At 39.9% G+C, this 21114-nt stretch overlaps 2 protein-coding genes, 1 non-coding gene and 1 pseudogene across 5 annotated transcripts; 3 read left to right on the top strand and 1 right to left on the bottom strand.

The window, feature by feature from the left end:
* Positions 1-9: 9 nt before the first annotated feature.
* On the bottom strand, positions 10-2385 carry LOC126605193 (heat shock 70 kDa protein-like; annotated as a pseudogene).
* A 7930-nt stretch (positions 2386-10315) lies between these two features.
* Positions 10316-15261, top strand: LOC126605190 (eukaryotic translation initiation factor-like). The gene is made up of 9 exons (XM_050272554.1): positions 10316-10883; positions 11482-11553; positions 11671-11769; positions 12007-12219; positions 12512-12609; positions 12795-12882; positions 12976-13326; positions 13416-13658; positions 13749-15261. Exons 1-9 carry the CDS (start codon positions 10668-10670, stop codon positions 14811-14813), a joined length of 2445 nt encoding a protein of 814 aa, XP_050128511.1. The 5' UTR covers positions 10316-10667; the 3' UTR covers positions 14814-15261.
* On the top strand, positions 11273-11377 carry LOC126606114 (small nucleolar RNA snoR103). Its single transcript, XR_007617131.1, has one exon. It is a non-coding gene; the product is annotated as a small nucleolar RNA snoR103 (small nucleolar RNA).
* A 1338-nt stretch (positions 15262-16599) lies between the features above and the next one.
* Positions 16600-19621, top strand: LOC126605204 (protein MULTIPOLAR SPINDLE 1). Of its 3 annotated transcripts, XR_007616864.1 has the most exons (11): positions 16600-16842; positions 16945-17002; positions 17071-17220; positions 17314-17376; positions 17545-17633; positions 17762-17816; positions 17938-18051; positions 18146-18338; positions 18420-18679; positions 18784-18854; positions 18996-19070. XR_007616864.1 is itself a non-coding variant. In XM_050272573.1 (10 exons), exons 1-10 carry the CDS (start codon positions 16675-16677, stop codon positions 19178-19180), a joined length of 1146 nt encoding a protein of 381 aa, XP_050128530.1. In that variant the 5' UTR covers positions 16603-16674; the 3' UTR covers positions 19181-19621. The 3 variants fall into 3 exon arrangements, 2 of the variants coding, with proteins under 2 accessions (XP_050128530.1, XP_050128531.1); XM_050272573.1 differs by lacking the exon at positions 18420-18679 and having other exon boundaries at positions 16603-16842; positions 18996-19621; XM_050272574.1 differs by lacking the exon at positions 18420-18679 and having other exon boundaries at positions 16604-16842; positions 17545-17624; positions 18996-19621.
* Positions 19622-21114: the final 1493 nt, after the last annotated feature.

Below are 21114 nucleotides of genomic sequence, written 5' to 3' on the forward strand. Positions count from 1 at the left end.
ACAAACGTCTTAAAAGGTAAATTGCTAGCTTCTTATTGAAATAGTTGTTGACATTTTAACATAGACACACTACTTACAGAGCTTTTAGCGTAAAACAACACAAAACCGAAAACATGTTTACAAGCTAAACCCCAAAACACAGAATGCACTTAAACCCACAAACAAAAACAGAGCAGCCCAACCCATTTGCAACTTCAAGCAACTCAATCCACCTCCTCAATCTTGGGGCCGGGTCCATTGGCAGAGCCAGCGGAAGCGCCACCAGGCATGTCGTCTCCCATCGGCATGCCGCCTCCAGCGCCGCGGGCACCCTGGTACATCGTCGCAATAATAGGGTTGCACAGCCCCTCCAGCTCCTTCAACTTGTGCTCAAACTCATCAACTTCCGCCAACTGGTTCCCCTCCAGCCAATTGATCACCTCGTCCACCGCCTTCTCGATCTTCTCCTTGTCTGCGGGGTCTAATTTCCCAGAAAATTTATCATCCCTCACGGTGTTCCTCATGTTGTACGCATAATTCTCCAACGCATTCTTTGCATCCACCTTCCTATTCACCTCCTCGTCCTCCGCCCTGTACTTCTCCGCATCCTGCACCATCTTCTCTATCTCCTCCTTGCTTAGCTGACCCTTGTCATTCGTAATCGTAATCTTGTTCTTCACCCCTGCCGTCTTGTCCTCAGCCGACACATTCAAAATCCCATTCGCATCAATGTCGAAACCACATTGATCTGCGGCACGCCTCTCAGAGCTGGAGGGATGCCCGATAGCTCAAACTTCCCCAACAAGTTGTTGTCATTCGTTCGCGCTCGCTCTCCTTCATAAACCTAGATCAAAACTCCGGGTTGATTATCCGAATAAGTCGAAAGATCTGCTCTTTCTTTGTCGAAATTGTCGTGTTCCTCGGAATCAGCACAGTCATAACCCCGTCAGCGGTCTCGAGACCGAGACTGAGCAGCGTGACATCGAGCAGCAGCAAGTCCTGCACTTTCTGATCCCCTTCGCCGGTCAAGATCGCCGCTTGCACCGTCGCGCCGTAAGCGACAGCCTCATCGGGGTTTATACTCTTACAAAGCTCTTTCCCGTTAAAAAAGTCCTGTAAAAGCTGCTGGACTTTCGGGATTCTTGTCGACCCGCCGACAAGAACTACCTCATGAATCTGCGACTTGTCCATCTTCGCATCCCTCAGACATTTCTCGACGGGCTCCATACACTTCCTGAACAAATCCATGTTCAATTCCTCGAACCTCGCACGAGTAATCGACGAGTAGAAATCGATACCTTCGTACAAGGAATCGATTTCAATTGTCGTCTGGGTGGTGGAAGATAGAGTCCTCTTCGCCCGCTCGCATGCTGTCCTCAGCCGCCGCAACGCCCTAGCGTTTCCGTTAATATCCTTCTTATACTTCCTCTAGAACTCCGCCACGAAGTGATTCACCATCCTGTTGTCGAAATCCTCTCCGCCCAGATGGGTGTCTCCGGCGGTGGCATTCACCTCGAAAATCCCCTCCTCGATCGTCAGAAGCGAGACATCGAAAGTCCTACCGCCGAGGTCGAAAATCAGGACGTTCTGCTCGCCCTTTCTCGAGGCCTTTTTGTCGAGCCCGTAGGCAATGGCAGCGGCGGTCGGCTCGTTTATGATCCCCATGACGTTGAGCCCGGAAATCAAGCCAGCGTCCTTGGTGGCCTGCCACTGTGAGTCGTTGAAGTAAGTAGAGACAGTCACGACGGCGTTCTTCACCGCCTGACCTAGATACGCCTTTATGACCTCTCTCATCTTCATCAGCACCATCGACGAAATCTCCTCGGGCGAGAAAATTTTCTGCTCCCCTTTGTAGGTCACGACGATCATGGGCTTGTCGCCGGGGCCTGGAATAACCTTAAAAGGCCAGAGCTTCATGTCGCTTTGCACCGACGGGTCGGAGAACTTCCTCCCGATGAGCCGCTTCGCGTCAAATACGGTGTTATGCGGATTCATCGCCACTTGGTTCTTTGCAGCGTCGCCGATCAGCCACTCGGTGTCAGTGAAGGCCACGTAGGACGGGGTTGTCCGATTACCCTGTTCGTTGGCGATGATCTCGACGCGGTCGTACTGCCAGACCCCAACGCAGCTATAAGTTGTGCCGAGGTCGATGCCGATGGCCTTTCCTTCCATCTTATCCGCCATTGAAACTACTTAACAAACAGAGCTCGAGATTTGCAGACAAACTTGCGAGAAAAATAAAAGATTTCTGAAAAACCGAAGGCTTTGTGGTATTTTTTAAGATTTCTGAAAAGCTGAAAGCTTTGTGAGATTTTTTTTTTTATGAATTTTGAGATGGGTTTTGGATTGGGGATTGGAATTTGTCAATTTATAGTGGTTTGAGGCATTGTTCGAGAGAAATTGAAGAGAGTGTAAGGGGAATCGGTGGGAAGCATAAAGGTGATGCTGGAGCGTTCTGGAATTTTTAGAAGGAAGGGCTTTGTCGGGAATGTGGGCTTGAATTATGTAGAATTTACATGGGTGCTATGGTTTTTGTTGGGTGAAATTGGCTGGTGAGTGGGTGGCATTTTGGGAATTTGAGGATATTTTAGGGGTAACGGTGGAATGGCGTACAGAGAATTAAAGGGTGGATAATTGAAGCGGTGGCCGGTTGGCTGCCGTATTTGGTTACACGTTGCGCGGGTGACCACTTTTTTGAGGTATTGTTTGGGCCAGATATGTTTTTGGGTTTGTTATATTGGGCCGATCAGACTTTTGTAGGTATGGGCTAATGTTTTTTCATTGGACCCTTAATTCTATTTTTGTTCTTATATTTTGACTTATATATGCGATTCAAAATAGACGTTATATAATATCTACTAATTAATAAAACACTCATTGTTAATTAAAATTTTATAAAATTTTCAGTTTAACTCTTTAATTAAAACAGAACATGAATAAGAAATATGAGGCATAAATGTAATTTCACACAACCAAATTTTACTTTTTTTTTCAAAGCCTCATTTACATGTAATCCTAACATATATCTAATTTAAAAAATAATCATAATAATAATAAATAAATAAAAACTTCCCACTCTCACATTCTCTATCACTCTCTTCCTTTCTCCTTCTATTTCAAAAACAAAAATAAAAAAATTTCTCACACACTTTGTGTGTACCCATATGCTAGTTTCATTGACAAAAGCATTTAGTTGGCTGGTTTGGCTAGCACAATTTTGATACAAAATAAAAATCACATGAGGTTGACTATTATTAAAGTACAAGATAGTAGTGTTATAAAAGGCCCTACTTGAGGTCGGCTAAACCCAAAGCACTAGCGTTTATTAATTTTGTTTGGACCCAAAATTACACCATCGACCCGTGGTATCAAGGTCGTTAAGTGGGTATGGTTGTACACCGTTAAGATAATTTTGTTGGCATTACTATTGATTTTAATGGTAGTAATTATCTTGAAAATATCCTTAAGCTTGTAGAGATACGCGTAGGATTTTATTGCAGATAAGTAAGGGTTTTATCAGGTTGTGGAGAAATTAAAGGAGATTGCACAGCTGGCTGCTTGCCAACCCCTTACAATTAATACGGTAGTAGAGAGAGTCATGGAAGGCCTGCCGTGCAGCTTGATATCTAGTCAGTTGTACAGTTCCATATTTGAATGGATTTGCATGCAGAACCACGTGGAATAATGGGATAAAGGAAAATCATGGTCTTGGATAATGATGACACAAGGAACCTAAGTAGGTTAAGCCGTTTTCTATGGTGTTTTGATGATCAGATAAAGCATGGCTACTGATGGGGTTTTCGATGAAGAGAAGCCTAGGTGGTCTAGAAATGTGATGTGATAAGCCTAGATGGACTTTTATTAGGTTTGAAAAGTTTTGGAACAAATCCCACGACTCAGTTTGAAGGATATGTCTTGGTTTCTGATGTGGATCAATTTCAATTCCACAAATTAGAGTTGCAGTGGAACTCTACAAAATTATATGGCCATGCCAAGCAAAAGTTACATCCCTATAAATATAGAGGCGATGTGCAACAGAATGATCGCCTTAATTTAACACACAAACTACCATACGCAAGCTCTCGCTCTACGTGAAACCTCTCAATAACCTTGAGATTTTTATTTTCCTTTTTCGCCAACACATCTTCAGTTTGGATAAATAGCATTGTGAAGGCAACCGGTGAATATCTTCAATTTGGATAAACAACATTGTTGTCATAGAATCAGCCGATCGTGAAAGCACATTCAGTTTGGATAAACAGCACTGCAACAGGGTCGACTGGTTATCTATCCAAGTCTCGATCGAATAGGATTTTCGAATCCTTATTGGCAGATATCATCTCATTAGCCTTCTTGGCGAAGTGAGATGTTACAAGTTACTATATTCGACACATTGAAAACCGAATTTGATATTGAACTTCGCAAAACTAACAGCCTTGTCTTTAGGCTCTAAAACCCGAACGCGGAGAGTGTTCTTTCCTTAGCCGCAATCGTAAAATCAAGAAGTCAGTAGCGCACCCAACGCAACATCAACATATTTTACTCCTCGGCCGAGTTCGACCGACGAGTTGGCACGCCCTACACATAATCGAATGACGTAATTAGCTCATCAGTTAATCGGTCTACGCGCCACATAGGCTTTGAAGTTTTTAGGGTTAACATTTTGGCACGCCCAGTGGGACCCAGTGCTAAAACTACGAAGTTTACATGATAGATCAAGATTTCAATCAAGTTATGTTGGAGATTTGGCGCCAAGTAAAGCATTGCTACAAGAAGAAAGTAAAACTCCTTGAGAAGTTGTCTAGAAAATGGGGGCAATTTTCTGCTCCAACAACAATCAAAATTCGGCCTAGGAAAATTATCAAGACGGCCGAAGAAGAACCTAGGCCACTTGTTTGTTCGGTCGAGACTGAAAGTGTGGTAGGCCTAGAAGAAAAAGTTCAAGTTTCTGAGCCAGAAATCGACTTGGAAAATGATTCGTCATAGGAGTGTTCCAATGACGAACAAGACCGATACACGGCTTCAAACCATAAAATCACATTGATTGATATGGTAAACAAAGACATAGACCTAGCCGCCAAAACCACACCAATCGATATGATTATTAGTGATAAAGCCGATATGGAGAAATCTCGTTCGGCCAAGTTGTTCGAGTTAAAAACCGAAATTGACGAAATTATTATGCCCGGGGGGCATAATATTGTTCAACACATTCGGCGGCCGATGATAAAAAATATTTCGTCAAGTCAGAAACATTTGGAAAAAATTCTTTATTCGGCCTAGTGCAGAATCAAATTGAGAATTTTGATATAAAAAGATCTGGGATGGGAATAAAGCATCGTTGGCCTCCTCCTTATTATGGTTCAGCCATTCTTCTTTTCTTTTGCTAAAATAAAAAATGAATGAATAAATTATTTTCTTAATCATTCGGGAATTTTGGGACTTAGACTTAGTTTGAAAGGGTTTTATTGAATCATCGTGCAGTGCAGGCCGAGACTTAAGAAAATAAGAGGGGGTAACGAGTGGTACGAACGGTTAAGCATATATGCAGCATATCTTTGTATTCCAAGTCAGCATGCAGCTGCATTCGTTGTTCATTGCTTGATGCAGAAAAGTAGGAAAAACCGAAGACCGAGAATTGATGGTAGACTGAGCTGCCGTTTTTCTCGGTCCCGTTATCTTTAGCTGATTCGACCAAATGAATGGGAAGTCTGAATGTGCTGCGGCCAGTTTTTGTCTCGCCCGATGACCTTTTTTCATCATCAAGTGGTTCCACTCGGTGGCATTTGTCAGGAGAATAATTCGGCCACTACATCAGGCTACTTATATATATATATATATACACACACACACGACATCATTTTCTTCTCGGTAGTGGCAACCTGAAACAATATATATATATATATATATATATATATATATATATATAATATGCCAACTGCATGGCCAATAGATCACATTAGGCAATTAGGTTTTTATATATATATAGGCAGGCCGAGCTTCAGGAACGGTTTTTATTGACCTCGGCCCCGCTTTACAACATTGGCAGAACAGAGGTGACTTTAATGCCGAGGAACAAAATTTGTTTCGGCAATACGACAAAATGTTGTTGGCTACGAATGGTTAATTTCCTTAAACATTTGGCTTACGAGCCGAAGTTCAAGGAAACTGGGGATACTTGAGAAAATAAGGGGGTAACAAGATGGTGTGCTTGGCAAAATTTTGTCTGAACTATGGTGTGCTTGATTTAAACAGTTGTTCCTTAGCCGAGCCAAGACAATTTTGGTCGAATGACAAAAGAGTATTAGGCTTCATCTTATGGACATGTGGCGTGAGGAATCATAATTTGCTTCAATGCACCAAGGAATCATGATTTGCTTCCAAGTTATGTCAGAAATCCACTGGGGAAGACAAAAGTTTTTTTTAAGACCGCACTCGGCCAACTCGTCGACCTTGGCCACTTTTATTAGTTATATATATAGGCAGGTCGAGCTCCAAGAACAATTTTGTCGACCCGCCAAAAATATTCTTGACCTCGGCAGTGAATGGTGACAGGTCGAGCTATATTGAAAGCCCCCAATTTTCTTGACCTTGGCAGTAAAAAATGAAAGAGCAATCGGCCAACTCGTCAACCTTGGCCATTTTTATTGGTTATATATATAGTTAGTGAAAGTTGCGACAACTTTCTCTTGTTTTCTGCTACTCTGCTGTTCTCGGCTTTGCTCTCTGCTCTCTGTTGCAGCCTTTCTGCTATCTCATAGATGGTGCACATTTTTTCTCACCTTCAGCTGCTCTCATTCATTAAAAAAAAAAAAGGGTGTGATGTTCAGTTGGCCACTTGGCCACTAACTCAACATTGATTTGACTTAAATTAATGGGCATTCGATGATAAGGTTCATTCGGTGAACTAAGTGGAATTTATTCAAATTAGCCTTTAAATTCAATGGCTGGAGTAAATGTTTGCCACCAAAAGAATAGTTGAGGAAGACTACGGTGTTGGTAGAGCAGATGTGATATCGTCGAGGAAGAGTTTTCAACGATACAACGGGATTTTGTGGTCTACGAACAATTAATTTCCTTAACCATTCGGCTTACGAGCCGAAGTTCAAGGAAATTGGGGGGCACTGTTTGGACCCAAAATTACACCATTGGCCCGTGGTATCAAGGCCGTTAAGTGGGTATGGTTATAGACCGTTAAGATAATTTTGTTGGCATTACTATTGATTTTAATCGTAGTAATTATCTTGAAAATATCCTTAAAGCTTGCAGAGATACGCGTAGGATTTTATTTCAGATAATTAAGGGTTTTATCGGGTTGTGGAGAAATTAAAGGAGATTGCACAGTTGGTTGCTTGCCAACTTGCCAACCTCTTACAATTAATACGATAGTAGAGAAAGTCATGGAAGGCTTGCCGTGCAACTTGATATCTAGTCAGTTGCATAGTTCTCTATTTGAATGGATTTGCATGCAAAACCACGTGGAATAATGGGATAAAGGAAAATCATGGTCTTGGATAATGATGACACAAGGAACCTAAGTAGGCTAAGCCATTTTCTATGGTGTTTTGATGATCAGATAAAGCATGGCTACTGATGGGTTTTTGATGAAAAAAAGCCTAGGTGGGCTAGAAATGTGATGTGATAAGCCTAGATGGACTTTTATTAGGTTTGAAAAGTCTTGGAACAAATCCCACTGCTCAGTTTAAAGGATATGCCTTGGTTTCTGATGTGGATCAATTTCAATTCCACGAATTAGAGTTGCAGTGGAACTCTACTAAATTATTTTGCCATGCCAAGCAAAAGATACATCCCTATAAATACAGAGGCGCTGTGCAACGGAATGATCGCCTCAATTCAACACACAAACCTTTCAATAACCTTGAGATTTTTATTTTCCTTTTTCACCAACACATCTTCAGTTTGGATAAACAGTATTATGAAGGCAACCGGCGAACATCTTCAATTTGGATAAACATCATTGTTGCCGTAGAATCAATCGACCGTGAAACACCTTCAGTTTGGATAAATAGCACTGCGACAAGGCTGACTGGTTATCTATCCAAGTCTCGGGTGAGAAGGATTTTCGAATCCTTATTGGCATAGGTCATCTCATTAGTTTTCTCAGCGAAGTGAGGTGTTATAAGTTACTACATTAAAAGCTGAATTTGATATTGAACTTCGCAGAACTAGTAACCTTGTCTTCAGGCTCTAGAACCAGAAGGCCGAGAATGTTCCTTCCTCGACCGCAATCGCAAGATCGAGAAGTCAGCAGCGCACCCAATGCAACATCAACATATTTTACTCCTTGGCTGATGAGTTGGCACGCCCTGCATACAACCGAATGACGTAGTTAACTCATTAGTTACTTGGCCTGCGCTACGTAGGCTTGGTAGTTTTTAGGGTCAACAAATTCATAATCAGATTGAGAAGAATTAAATTGAAGAAAAACTAGATTAAGGAAGAAATAGAATTAAAATTATATTAAAGTTGTTTACTAAACTATGTGCAATAGGAAGAAACAAAATATGAGAATATTTAATTTATTATTTACATCATCACATAACCATGAAATAACAATGTTTCTTTCTTTCTATTAAAGTTCATCACATAACAAAATTAAATATTTAACAAAATAAAAATTTGTTATTTTATTATTTAAATATTTTTAATTTATATGACATATTTAATTATATTTATAGGACCCAGCTAAGTGACATATCATCACATAACAGAATATTTAACAGAGTTGTGACGGAAGGACCACATTGATTTGCGACACTTATTTTCAGAGACTACATTGATCAATTTTCAATTTCAGGGATTATCTTGATTGGGTGGTTCAATTTTAAAGACCGTTTGTGATAAAAACCCTTCACGTATTGTTAGTAAACACTGGAATGTCTTGGAATGTGCGCAATTCCCTTTCCTCCGGTTTCGTAAACATGCTATCCTTTACTTATCGCTGACTAGCACCTAGTGCATTTTAAAACCTTGATCTATGTTAAGTAAATGAGAAAATGCTAAAGAGAATTTCTCAAAATGAGATTTCGTTATCTCATGTTTTTAGCACTATATTTTATAATATTGACATGAAAATTGTGCAAACAAAATGAGATGGCAGAGACTCGATGAAGAGTCCCAGGTTCTCCTCATTCTTCTTCTCTCATCTGAACCCAGGTTCTTCTTCTTCGTCTTTTTTCTCCTTCTTCTCTCTCATCTGAATCCCAGGTCCTCCTTCTTCTTCTCTCTGTTCCGCATTTCACCTACTATTTTTCTTCTTCTCTCTATGTTCTGCCATCCTCCTCTTATTTTTCTTCTTCCAGATCCGAAAAAAAAAAATTTGATATGTATGTTGAAAATTGCAAAGATCCTAAATTGGGTATGTTGGAAATTCGAACCCAGTTGAAGAAATGGGTTGAGCGATTACATCTGAATGAAGCTTGATGAATTCATAATATCAATGCTTGTGCTGGTTTGGTTGCTGCAAGATTTGGAATTGATGTAATTTCACAGTATTGTTCAAAATTCATCATTCATCAATATAATAATATTTTTAAGTCTTTCTTATCCGATAGAGTATCCAACCAAACACAGTATAAATAATACGGTCATTAATCCGATACTGCACCAAACGTATTAATTTAGTCAGTCCTATCCGGTGACTATTTATCCTATCCGACAGAAATAGTCAGTACAGTCCGAGCTGCCAAACGAGGCCTAAGGGGATACGGAGTTCGGCAAAATCATACAATGGGCACCCTTATTTTGGTATCAAATTCGTTATCTATAAGATTCGAGCCTAAAACATCTCACTTTCAAATGAAGAGAAATACCATAAGATCGTAATTCCGAAGTGGCCCACTTTTAAGGTGTCTCTTTAGTATTTTCCCAACTAAATGCTATTTGACTTTTTTATCAAGGAACTTTAACGAAAAGTTTCTAATACTGTTCACTTTAACGAAAAATCACATTTTTACACTAAAAAGTCAATCCTGATACTATTCACTTTACCCTTTATTATGTTATTATCGTTAAAACTCAGAATTTTCAAATTATTTTCATTAATTTTTCTTTTTATCAGTTATAATTCATAAATTGGTGGTGATACAAAACGAAGCAAAGTACCCAAAAAACGAAAGTACACAAGGAAGTTTTAGATACGAGTCAGAGCAAGGCAAAAGGGCATATTCGTCATTCCACCCAAAAGGTGTACGCAACTCTACATCCTACCGACATGACAAATGGACAACAACGTAATCACACTCACCGGACATTACCAAACAAAAATAAATAAAAAAACTCGAACCAAAAATCTGAGGACCAAAAAAAAAAAAAAAAAAAAAAAAAAAAAAAAAAAAAAAAAAAAGGCAATCCAATTCCGAGGCGCGCACGCTGTCTCACTTCCACCAACGAAAGGAAGGGTTTTTAGCCCTCTCCACCGCCTCACGGACAACCTTTCTCTCTCCCTCTCTCCCTCTCTCCCTCTCTCCCTTTATTTCTCTCTCTTAACCTCCGAAGAGAGAAAAACCAAACCAATACCCGCAATCCGAATCCCTTTTTTCGTTCAGGGATTTAAATCCAATTGGACAGGATTCAGCGTCCGTTTTCGCTGAGTCTTTCGTTGTGGCTGTTCTCCGTCTTTGTTCTTGATCGGACGGCTGAGATTCTTCCGGAGATTAGATCGAGGTATGCAGCAGGGTGATCAACCGGTGTTGAGCTTGAGACCTGGTGGCGGTCGCGGTAGCGGTAGACTCCTTGGTCCTCGCTTCGACTCCTCCTCCTCCGCCGCTTCCGGCCCGTCTTCTTCGTCGTCGTCGTCGTCGTCTTTGGCTTTCGGTTCCTTTTCTTCTGATCTCCCTCTTCTCCGTCCCCATGGCGGCGCTCCCCCCAATTTCTCTATCAAGGTAAACTTATCAAATCTCTCCACTTTCTCTGGATCTTGGTTTTTACCGCCCTGTAATTTTATTTTATTTTTGCATCTGGATGTATGATTTGATTTGAGTTTGTTGATTTAGGAATAAGAAGCCTGTAAAGTTTGCTTCTTTGGATTGAATTATGTGCAAACAAAGATGGGTTCTCTGAGATAATTGGTGTTTTAATGCGTTAATTCGTTTTTTAGATGATTTCGTATCGACTTTGAATGTAATTTGAGCAACCCTTTAATGATTTTAGCTCCCCCACCGACCCTTGAAACTCAAATGAGTATTGAATATATGAAAATCTTTATCTATATCATATGGAGGTGTTCTTGCAAGTAATTTTAAGAAGTCAATGTCCTAATTCTTGGCGGGGCGCTTAGTTTGTGTGCCTGCTGTAAATATGGACTAACAGCTGCATGTAGGCTTTAGGTGGGCAAGCATTGAGTCGTAGGTTGCCCATAAAGGACCTACAAACATCGGATTCATCCAATAGTGCATAATTTGGAGTTGGCTACTTTGCAAGTTGGAGCTTGTGTTTGCGCTGTAATATGGCCACACTTTCTGAACTCTTTTTTCATGACAGGCTGGAGACGCACGGTTCGAGGGTCATGAGCGAGTGAAATACACCAGAGACCAGATCCTACAGCTTAGAGAGGTATTCAATCTTATAATGCACTTGATGCTGAACAGTTTATTATTTTTGAAATAAAATGATGATGCATTCTCATAAAAACTTTACTGATCTCTGGAATATTGTACCGCTTCTTTGTAGGCTGTTGTGCTCCCTGATGAAATTCTAAAAGTGAAACAAGAAGTTGAAGCTGAATTTTTCAGTGGTGAAGATCAGAGCTGGGGTCGTGCAGAAACCAATGTGAGTTTTTGTCCAACTAATATTACTTCTATTCCAATGATTGAAGTATTGAAGTTGATGGCGCTGTTTATTCGATATCATCAATTTCAAGTATCTTTGGTCATTAAACTTCATAATGCTCATATTCTTTTTATTGGTGTGATTAGTTATGTAGCCTTGAAGTTATTGATCTCCATATTTATGATATTAGCTGCGTGATTTATAAAAGACTCCTAATTTTTTTATTTACCTATTCAGCTGCCAGCTCAATCTCCAACTCCATCTCCAGCTCAAAATCGTTATTCGGAGCCTGACAGCCGGGATTGGCGTGGCCGTTCTGCACCAGTTCCTGCCTCTGGAGAGGAACGGTCTTGGGATACTCTTCGGGAGAATAAAGAGTCTGGTAATCGGTTTGATTACAGACAGCAAGATGCAAATCAGGCTCAATTTGCGAGGACACTGAACCAAGGGGTAATATATATTTTAAGAACAGTTTAATTTTATCTCTATAGTTTTTCCATTCTGTATTTTTGGTTTGTATTTGTTTCCCGATTATCTTTTGTGTTGAGTTTTGCCTCAGGGGAATAGACTATAGTCTATTCTCATGCAGTTATATCTAGCGGGAGTAGGTTGAATGTGCACCCTTTCCAAATTTTGTTTGGTTCTGGCGTATTCTATTGTTCTTTTTAACTTCTGTGCTTGTATATGAGGACAACATCGGCTTGGATTTATTTCTGATACAATTGGTTTCTCATAATTTCAGGGAGGGGCCGCTCCTACTTTAATCAAAGCTGAGGTGCCATGGTCAGCTAGAAGGGGTACTCTATCTGATAAGGACCGCGTGTTGAAGACTGTGAAGGGGTAATATATCATGAAACATCAGCATATTGTATTACTTCTTGATTATTTGCTCTCTATTTCCCACATATAATCATGGGATTACCTTTCTGTCCCAAGCTGTCATTGTTTGGTAATTTTTTGGTCTACCAGATAGATGTCTGTGTGAACATTGTGCTTAATGGCATTCACTTTATGTTTCTATGCAGGATTCTGAACAAGCTGACTCCGGAGAAGTTTGATCTCCTCAAGGGGCAACTTATAGACTCTGGCATTACATCGGCTGATATCTTAAAGGTTTTATTTTTTTATATACCTTATTATAATGTGCTTTTCAATTTTGTTTTATTACTTCTGGCAACCGTACTCACAATTTTCCTTGCATTCCAGGGGGTTATTTCACTGATATTTGATAAGGCCGTGCTAGAACCTACATTTTGCCCCATGTATGCTCTTCTGTGTTCTGATCTTAATGAAAAGCTTCCTCGGTTCCCCTCAGATGAACCAGATGGTAAAGAAATCACTTTCAAGCGCATCCTCTTGAATAACTGCCAGGAGGCTTTTGATGGCACTGACAAATTGAGAGAAGAAGTTAGACAGTTGACTGCCCCTGAACAAGAGATGGAACGTAGGGATAAAGAAAGATTGGCCAAGATTCGTACTCTGGGAAACATTCGTTTAATTGGAGAGCTTCTGAAGCAGAAGATGGTACCTGAAAAGATTGTACATCACATTGTTGCGGTCCGTCTTGGATTTCCTCCTCCTTTGCCCTTACTTGTTCAGCAATTACTCTTCAATATGTTGTTCATGGTTATTTGTATGTGAAACAGGAACTCTTAGGATCCGATAACAAAATTTGTCCTGCTGAGGAAAACGTGGAGGCACTATGTCATTTTTTTACCACAATTGGAAAGCAGCTTGATGAGAAGCCAAAATCACGCAGTATAAATGATATGTACTTCAGCCGAATGAAGGAACTGACAACAAACCCTCAATTGGCTCCAAGGTTGAGGTTCATGGTTCGTGATGTAATTGATTTGCGTTCCAACAACTGGGTTCCTAGACGTGAAGAGGTAGGCTATTGTCATATGTGCTTGACTTGTATATTAAATTGCTAATGTTTTTTGAACTAATAGTCATCTTATTTTGAAATTTGATCACAGATAAAAGCCAAAACCATCACTGAAATACATACAGAGGCAGAAAAAAATCTTGGATTGCGTCCAGGGACTACTGCAAGCATCCGAAGTGGTCGTAACAACATTTCTGGTGCTCAAGGGAGTACCAGCCCCGGGGGATATCCCAACAACCGACCTGGTTTAGGGGGTATGATGCCTGGAATGCCCGGAACAAGGAAAATGCCTGGGATGCCTGGAATGGATAATGACAATTGGGAGGTTCAGAGGAACCGGTCAACGCCAAGGGGTGATGGGTTTGGTATGCAGCCTGGTGGTGGGCGTGGCCAGGTGCCGCTGGTTGGAAAATCAACATCAGTGAACACAAGGCTGTTACCTCAGGGTAGTGGTGGCCTTGGCAGTGGCAGACCTAGTGCCTTACTGCAGGGTAGTGGTTCCCCTCCTGCCCGTCCATCCAACCATGCTTATGGTGCAGAGCCTGTAGCTCAAGCGCCAGTGCCTGCTAGACCTGTTGTTGCTCCTTACGTGGCACCAGTTGTTGAAAAGCCACAAGCTCCAGCTCCAGCTGCGGTTCCAAAGTTGAAACTAGATGAGCTTAGGAGAAAAACAATCTCCCTTTTTGAGGAATATTTCAGTATCGGACTCTTAGACGAAGCGCTACTGTGCGTGGAGGAGCTACAGTCTCCTGCTTACCATCCCGAGGTTGTCAAGGAAGGTATCACCCTTGCACTAGAGAAGAGTCGACCATGTGTTGAACCACTTGTGAAGCTTCTTGAGCATCTGTTTTCTAAGAAGGTGCTTACGACTAGTGACATAAGGAGGGGGTGTTTACTCTATGCATCTATCCTGAACGATGTTGGCATAGACCTGCCAAAAGCGCCTACTAACTTTGGTGAAATTATAGGGAAATTAGTCTTGGTTGGAGGTTTGGATTTCAAGGTGGTGAAAGATGTCCTGAAGGGGGTGGACGACGACTACTTCCAGAAAGCTATATTGGATGGTGCAGTGAAGGTCGTTAGCTCTAGTCCGTCAGGGCAAGGCCTGCTGGAATCACAAGCATCTGATATTGACGCGTGCCGTAGCCTATTCTAGGAAGCATCCTCGGACATATTTGCACGCACGAGCACAGTCGAGTTTCTGTAACCACGTGGGACTACCCTCGCCCTCCTTTTCGGGTGAGTGATTTGTATTACACAATAGATGATGTGATAAGGTGGAGATGCCAAAGGACAAGACAGGTATTTTCTTACTTGAGCTGTATATTTTCCGAGGTCATAGAGTTAGTGTGTGTTTAAGGAGGAAAGAAGTCGAAATCATAATGCGATGGATTTTGCTCTCGAGACGAGGATGGCTTAAATCGTTTGCTGAATTTTCTCGAAGGATCCCGTTGTTTTTTGTACTCGATTAGTTTTGTTATCGTCATTTTTTTTAATCTTCCGGACTGATTAATTTCAGTTCAATGTTTGAACTTGGCTAGCTCATAAAATGCCTTGTCTTTATATTCCCACTGTGAAAGGAAATCGATGTGGTTTTGATCTTATTCCTTGAATTTGAGTCCAAATTTTCGTGTTTCACTTTTCACGATATCGAATTTACGTTTTTGTGCTGCTTTGCCGAGATTCTCGAAGCCTAATAGCCAACAGGATCCTCTCCGGATTTTTTTTTTATGAGGATTCGGGATATCCGTAAATTGTGTTCGTTGTTATCAAGTACTGTTTATGTTTATTTTTAAATAAAAATATTTAAAATGAATTTTTGACTGTACGATGAACAAATACGATTTACGGATCTTCAGGATCCTTACATAGAGGAGCCTAATAGGACCGGAGTGAGTGCCGTCAGAGAGTGGCGCATTTTGTATCTTCGTGGCCGATCTATCTTCTTCATCCTCTCCTCCCGGTCTTAATCCGAATGCGAGTATTCACCTACGGCTGATAAACCGATCAAACTAGGGTTTTGTTTTATAACTATTTCTGTTTTCAGTTTTTAAGCTGAAAATGTGTGACAAAAAATGATGATTAATGGGGAAAGTGGGGATCTATGAAATAAAAATTTGAAAGCGGGAGCTTATTTGGAAGTGCTTTCGACATAATTGAAAGTTCTTTAAAGAAAATGTTTTTGAGTTTCAAATTCATTGATTAATGGGGAAAGTGGGGATCCATGAAATAAAAATTTGAAAGTGGAAGCTCATTTGGAAGTGCTTTCGACATGACTGAAAGTTCTTTAGAGAAAATGTTTTTGACTTTCAAATTCATTTAAAGTGGTTTTTGCAGCAAGAAGCAATTTTTTAAGAATTTTCAAAATATTTCACCAAAAGCGTTTTTAGCTATTTTAAACACACTTCTAAATGAGCTCGAACTTACTCTAAAATTGTAAATTTAACTTTGTATTAGACTCTCACGTTATACTCATATTTGCTCCCTAAAATTGAGCTTTTGCCTTCTCACGTTGCTTGCTATCGTCAATAACACTGTTAGCTTCATTTTATCTCATGTTTTTTACTACTTCGTCGATAACTCTTTTAGCTTTTGAGTTCATTGATATTTTTTTACACTAAGGGGAGGGGAAGATGAAGTTCGGCTAAGCCACACAATTAGCAGCCTAATTTTATATTGAATTTGTTATCCATGAGATTTGAATCTAAAACCTCTTACTTCTTAATGAAGATGAATATCACCATACCGTAATATTTAGTGACTAGCTTTGGTATTTCTAAATATACTAAATGAGTAGTTTCTTTTTACTAATTTTTGAGCTATCTCCCTCACTTTCTAACAAAAATATTGAATTAAAACTTATTATTAATATTTTAATTTTCCTTTTACGGAGGATTACCGATTAATTGGCACATAAAACTCTCAACGGACTTTTGTATAAAAAGATTGCATAAATAAAACCAAAAGTTAAAAGCAGAGAAATAATTTCCCGCGAGATTGGGCGGAGTGACAGAGAAATGTCAGGCAGCGAACAACAGCAAGTAGCGCAGTCAGTGGCGGACGAACAGTCGCTGAGGGTAGCCGTCGCCATCTCTCTTCTCCGATCAAAACTTCTCCAAAATCAGCCCCTTCCTCCTCCTCCACCCTCTGTCGATCAATCCGACGCTCTCCGATGGAAGCGAAAGGTCTCTCTCGCATCTTTGAATTGAATGCACTTGAATTCCGATCACAATTTCATTAAATTCTGAAATCCAAGAAGAAGCCTAATCAATTGAGTTGTGCATCAGGCCAAGGAGCGAAAGCTCGAGCTTTTGAGACTCCGGCAGGATCTCAACGAAGCTGAAGGTCCTCTCTCTTCCTCTCTCTCTCCATCTATAAGCTGCTCAATCCTTAATTTTACTTTTCGGTTTCAGACGCTTCGCAGTGCGACTTGTTCCCGGAGAGCGCTTCCTGCAAGTGTTATTTCTTCGATAATTTGGGGAAATTAAGCCCTAGCAAGCGGCTTCCAGATCCCTCTCAATGCAGATTCAATGACGTCTTGCGACGCAGATTTCTTCGACACGGTTCTCATCATCACCTTCATCATCATCCTCTTTCTCGTATTCTCATCAACTTTGTGTATACACTTCTTTTCTAACAAATCATTTTTCTTGCAGTGCGTTTCAAGGAAAGGAGAAGAAGAAGGACAAGCGGATCGTCCCAGCGCCGCCATTTCTCAGGTGCATTGAGCTTTGATTTAATTTAATTTTATGGCAATTCAGTCCTATTGTATCGATTCCTACCATTTTCCGGCTTTAAATTCTGTTATTTTATCATAAGATATTTGAGAGCTTTGTGATTTGGGGGTTTTGTGGAAAGTTATATACATTTAGTAATTGCTAGTGCAGACACAAACAGTGAAGATGAAATGGAGCAGCTTAGAGCTTCGATCGATTTTCTTGTGGAGCTTTGTGAAAGCGATTCTCCTGTTAGATCCGTAGCTCACTTTATCATTTGCCTTTTCCCCTTCGAAAAACAAAGAAACGGTTAATTATAGGCTGATTTTCTGGTGTGTTAATTGTAATCATATGCTTTTGTTCTAACTTGGATTCGTTGGAATTTCAGGTAGACGATGCTAATTTTATGAACCGGTCACACCAAGCTGTAGACTTTATTCTAGGTAGCATGCTTGTTTCGTATTTTGATTGATCATGATCCGAAACACCGCTACTTAATTTGCTAGAATTAATTTTAATCTATAGAGCAGGCACACTGAATTTATGTTTCCAAATTTCTTGAAGCTTCACTGAAGAATCTGTTATCCACTGTAAATAATGTGGAACTCATAGAAGGAATTATCAACAGCTTAATCACGCGTTTGGTTAGACGAATGTGTTTCCCGTTGCAGGGAAATGGTAAGCTATTGTTTCCAATTAGGTTGTGGATTACAATTTTCTTTCATTGTCAATCTATCATTTCGCTAATTGTGTTACTTATACTTTTTTCCAGGATCAGAACACTCTGAATCTGAGGCTCAGTTTTTCGTTCAGCATTTGATCCGAAAGCTTGGAAGCGAGCCTTACGTTGGACAACGTGCATTATTCTCAGTTTCTCAGAGAATTTCCGTCCTGGCGGAAAATTTCCTCTTCAAAGATCCATTTGATGATGCTTTTACAAACATGCATCAATGCATGTTCATACTGTAAGCATTCCAGATCCACAAAACACATTCTCGACTGTGATTATCTCTCCAATTTTTTCATCAGTTACTGTTATTCATTAGGGACCGAAACCCAACTTGCTTGTTTTCTGCATCCTTTTATTCCTTGACAATTTGGATATAAAACGTTGTTTGAGGATCCACAAACCCAAATACTGAGCAGAAAGGCATTACCATGGGATTTGAGTTCCGTCCTTCGAGTGGCAAAAATCCGTTAAGAGTCTCATTGTTTCCCTAGACAAAAAAGCATCCTACCTTCTTCCCTCATGTTTCTTCCACCGAGTCTGCAGAATTGTGGATGGTTCCTTGTCAGTTTACCTAAGGTTAACCAGCATAACTTTGAAGTGCATATTTTTTACTTTTACATTCTTCATCAGTTTCCAACGGAACGAGATTTTGATATGATTTCTTGTAATGTGGATGACAGGATCCAGCTTACTGAGTTTTTGGTATCCGATTACTTATCTGAATGGTCAAAGGACGAAGGTTTCAACACCAGTACGTGTAGTAATTGCTACTCATTTCACAAGCTTTCGACATCCTTACATTTTTCTATCCATATACAATGCAGCAAATGCCAATTTACCTTCCAGATATTTTGAACTGAGAAATAATCGAACGACGGTTTGATATTTGCAGTGCTGTTTGAAGAGTGGGTGGCATCAGTTCTTCAAGCACGTAAAGCATTAGAAGTTTTGGAGAGCAGAAACGGGCTTTATGTGATGTACATGGATCGAGTGGTAGGCGAATTGGCAAGACTCGTGGGCCAAACTATGTCCCTGCAGAAGCTCAGTCGTGAAGTTCTTGACAGTCTGTTTCACTGAACCTCATCTCTGCAAATTATTTTACGAATTATTTTTCTTTTGGAACTTGTCAATTCGCAGCAGATATCTTTTAAATTTCTTAAAAGGTTGAGATTTATGTCAATTGAGGGAAACCTCGCCAGGTGGAATCGGTGGGAGTCAGCATGTTTTTGTGAGAGGTGTCAGTACGTGGGTGCTGATGATGATATTTCCTAGTCAAGTTCCTTTCCGATAATAACGAGACCGCATTTTTTGTACCGCATGTGAGCACGGGCATCCGTGTGAATTGATATGAGTTGGATTTGAGGCTTTTTTCAAACTTTTCGGAAGCGAAGTGCAATTAGATGTATTTTATATATCCATATGATGAAGTCCTTGAATTTCTAAAGTAGTGCATAAAGAAGTGTTTCGAATCATTGTTATTTGACTCGAATCAGAAATTGAATTCATTGTTTAACATTACATTAGTGGTCCAAGGTTTCGAGTGAGACGGGACAACCCCGAGACCACTGCCTAATTAATATCATGAAATCAGGACCAATGTATCGATCCAAGAAAATATATTCCACTTTGGTGCTCGAGGATAATACTTAGGCCATCTCCAACTGAAGGGTCTAGATGGTCGAAAATAGCCCGAAAATCGTCTCCAACCGAGGGCTAGGCTAGAGGTCTCGTGGGCATCACGGAATTTGAAAGGGCCAAATGGCCAAAGGGTTGGCCCAATCCAGTCAGCCTCGGGCTGGCCAGAAATTTAAGAATTGATGTCGGATATAATCGACAGCATTGTTATTAATCATGTCGGTTATATCCGACATGAATTCTTAAACAAATTTTTGAATCCAACGGCTAGTTGACGCTAGCTGACGTCAGCTAGCCGTTATTTTTCATTTTTTTTTACAAAATTTTTTAAAATTGTTTTTTTTTCCTATAACTTCCCAAAGCCATTATACAAACTTAAATTAAATTAAGCAACATGAAACAACATTAAATAACATTAAATTTAAATAATAAATTATTTTTAACCCTATAAACCTTTGGCTCTTGCTTAGAGACGGTTTTTTGTGACAGAGTTAAAAGTTAAAACAAGCCATATGGCCCTCGGTTGGAGATGGAAGCAAATATAGCCTTGTATTGTTCATTAAAATATTAATTTCTTGAAGGGCCAGAGGGCTAAATCAAGCCATCTGGCCAACCTTTGATTGGAGATGGCCTTAGGTTCTCACTAATGAGTACTCTATGTATTCTCTTTCTGATTTGTGTTAATCAGAAAATCACATTTGTTCCTTGTTTTTAAAAGTTAAAAAAAAATTAATAACATGTCCATTGTTTTTTAAAACAATAAAACGTTTGTTAAAATATTATGGGACAAAACCAAAAAGTGAGTACTCAAGTATTATCCTTTTAATTTTATATTTATGATTTATCCATAATTAGTAGTAAACAAGTTTTTTTTTTAACAAACAATATTATCTATACTAAAGGGGGAGGGGGTGAGCTTAGCAATAATGTGGTTCAAATTCGCATTTAGCGAGAATTGAACCTAAAACTTCTTACTTACAAGTAAAAAAAAATATCACTAGATCGTAGTACTTAAGTGGCTAGTAATAAAGAAGTTAGAATTAGGCGGTTTATTATCTGCTTTGATGACTCACATGAAAATGTGTGGACTAATAGTCTTTGCTCGATGACTCATGACTCACTTAAAAGCACAAATTCTAGCGTAGAGAGTTAAATTAGGTATTTATGCGAATAACTTATATGAAATAAATATATTGTCACCTTAGTGCCTCAATCTTATCATGCATGATAGCTAAATTAAGACGTCAAACTGAAGGTGTTCCCATTTCATACAAGGGACAAGTTACTGATGCTATATACTTTGCACATAAATGAAGGAAGACTCGCCAATCATGTCCACATCACCAACAAAGGAAGACTTGTTAATCGTGAGCTAA

This window comes from Malus sylvestris, chromosome 15, assembly GCF_916048215.2.
Source record: "Malus sylvestris chromosome 15, drMalSylv7.2, whole genome shotgun sequence".
Lineage (NCBI taxonomy): Eukaryota > Viridiplantae > Streptophyta > Magnoliopsida > Rosales > Rosaceae > Malus > Malus sylvestris.

Bases quoted from the DNA above. Each gene is read 5' to 3' on its own strand.
- LOC126605190 (XM_050272554.1), top strand. From the start codon at position 10,668: ATGCAGCAGGGTGATCAACCGGTGTTGAGCTTGAGACCTGGTGGCGGT. The intron at 10,884-11,481 runs GTAAACTTATCA...TTTTCATGACAG, and splicing joins CCCCCAATTTCTCTATCAAG to GCTGGAGACGCACGGTTCGA. The intron at 13,659-13,748 runs GTAGGCTATTGT...ATTTGATCACAG, and splicing joins GGGTTCCTAGACGTGAAGAG to ATAAAAGCCAAAACCATCAC.
- LOC126605204 (XM_050272573.1), top strand. From the start codon at position 16,675: ATGTCAGGCAGCGAACAACAGCAAGTAGCGCAGTCAGTGGCGGACGAA. The intron at 17,634-17,761 runs GTAGCTCACTTT...TTGGAATTTCAG, and splicing joins GCGATTCTCCTGTTAGATCC to GTAGACGATGCTAATTTTAT. The intron at 17,817-17,937 runs GTAGCATGCTTG...AATTTCTTGAAG, and splicing joins AGCTGTAGACTTTATTCTAG to CTTCACTGAAGAATCTGTTA.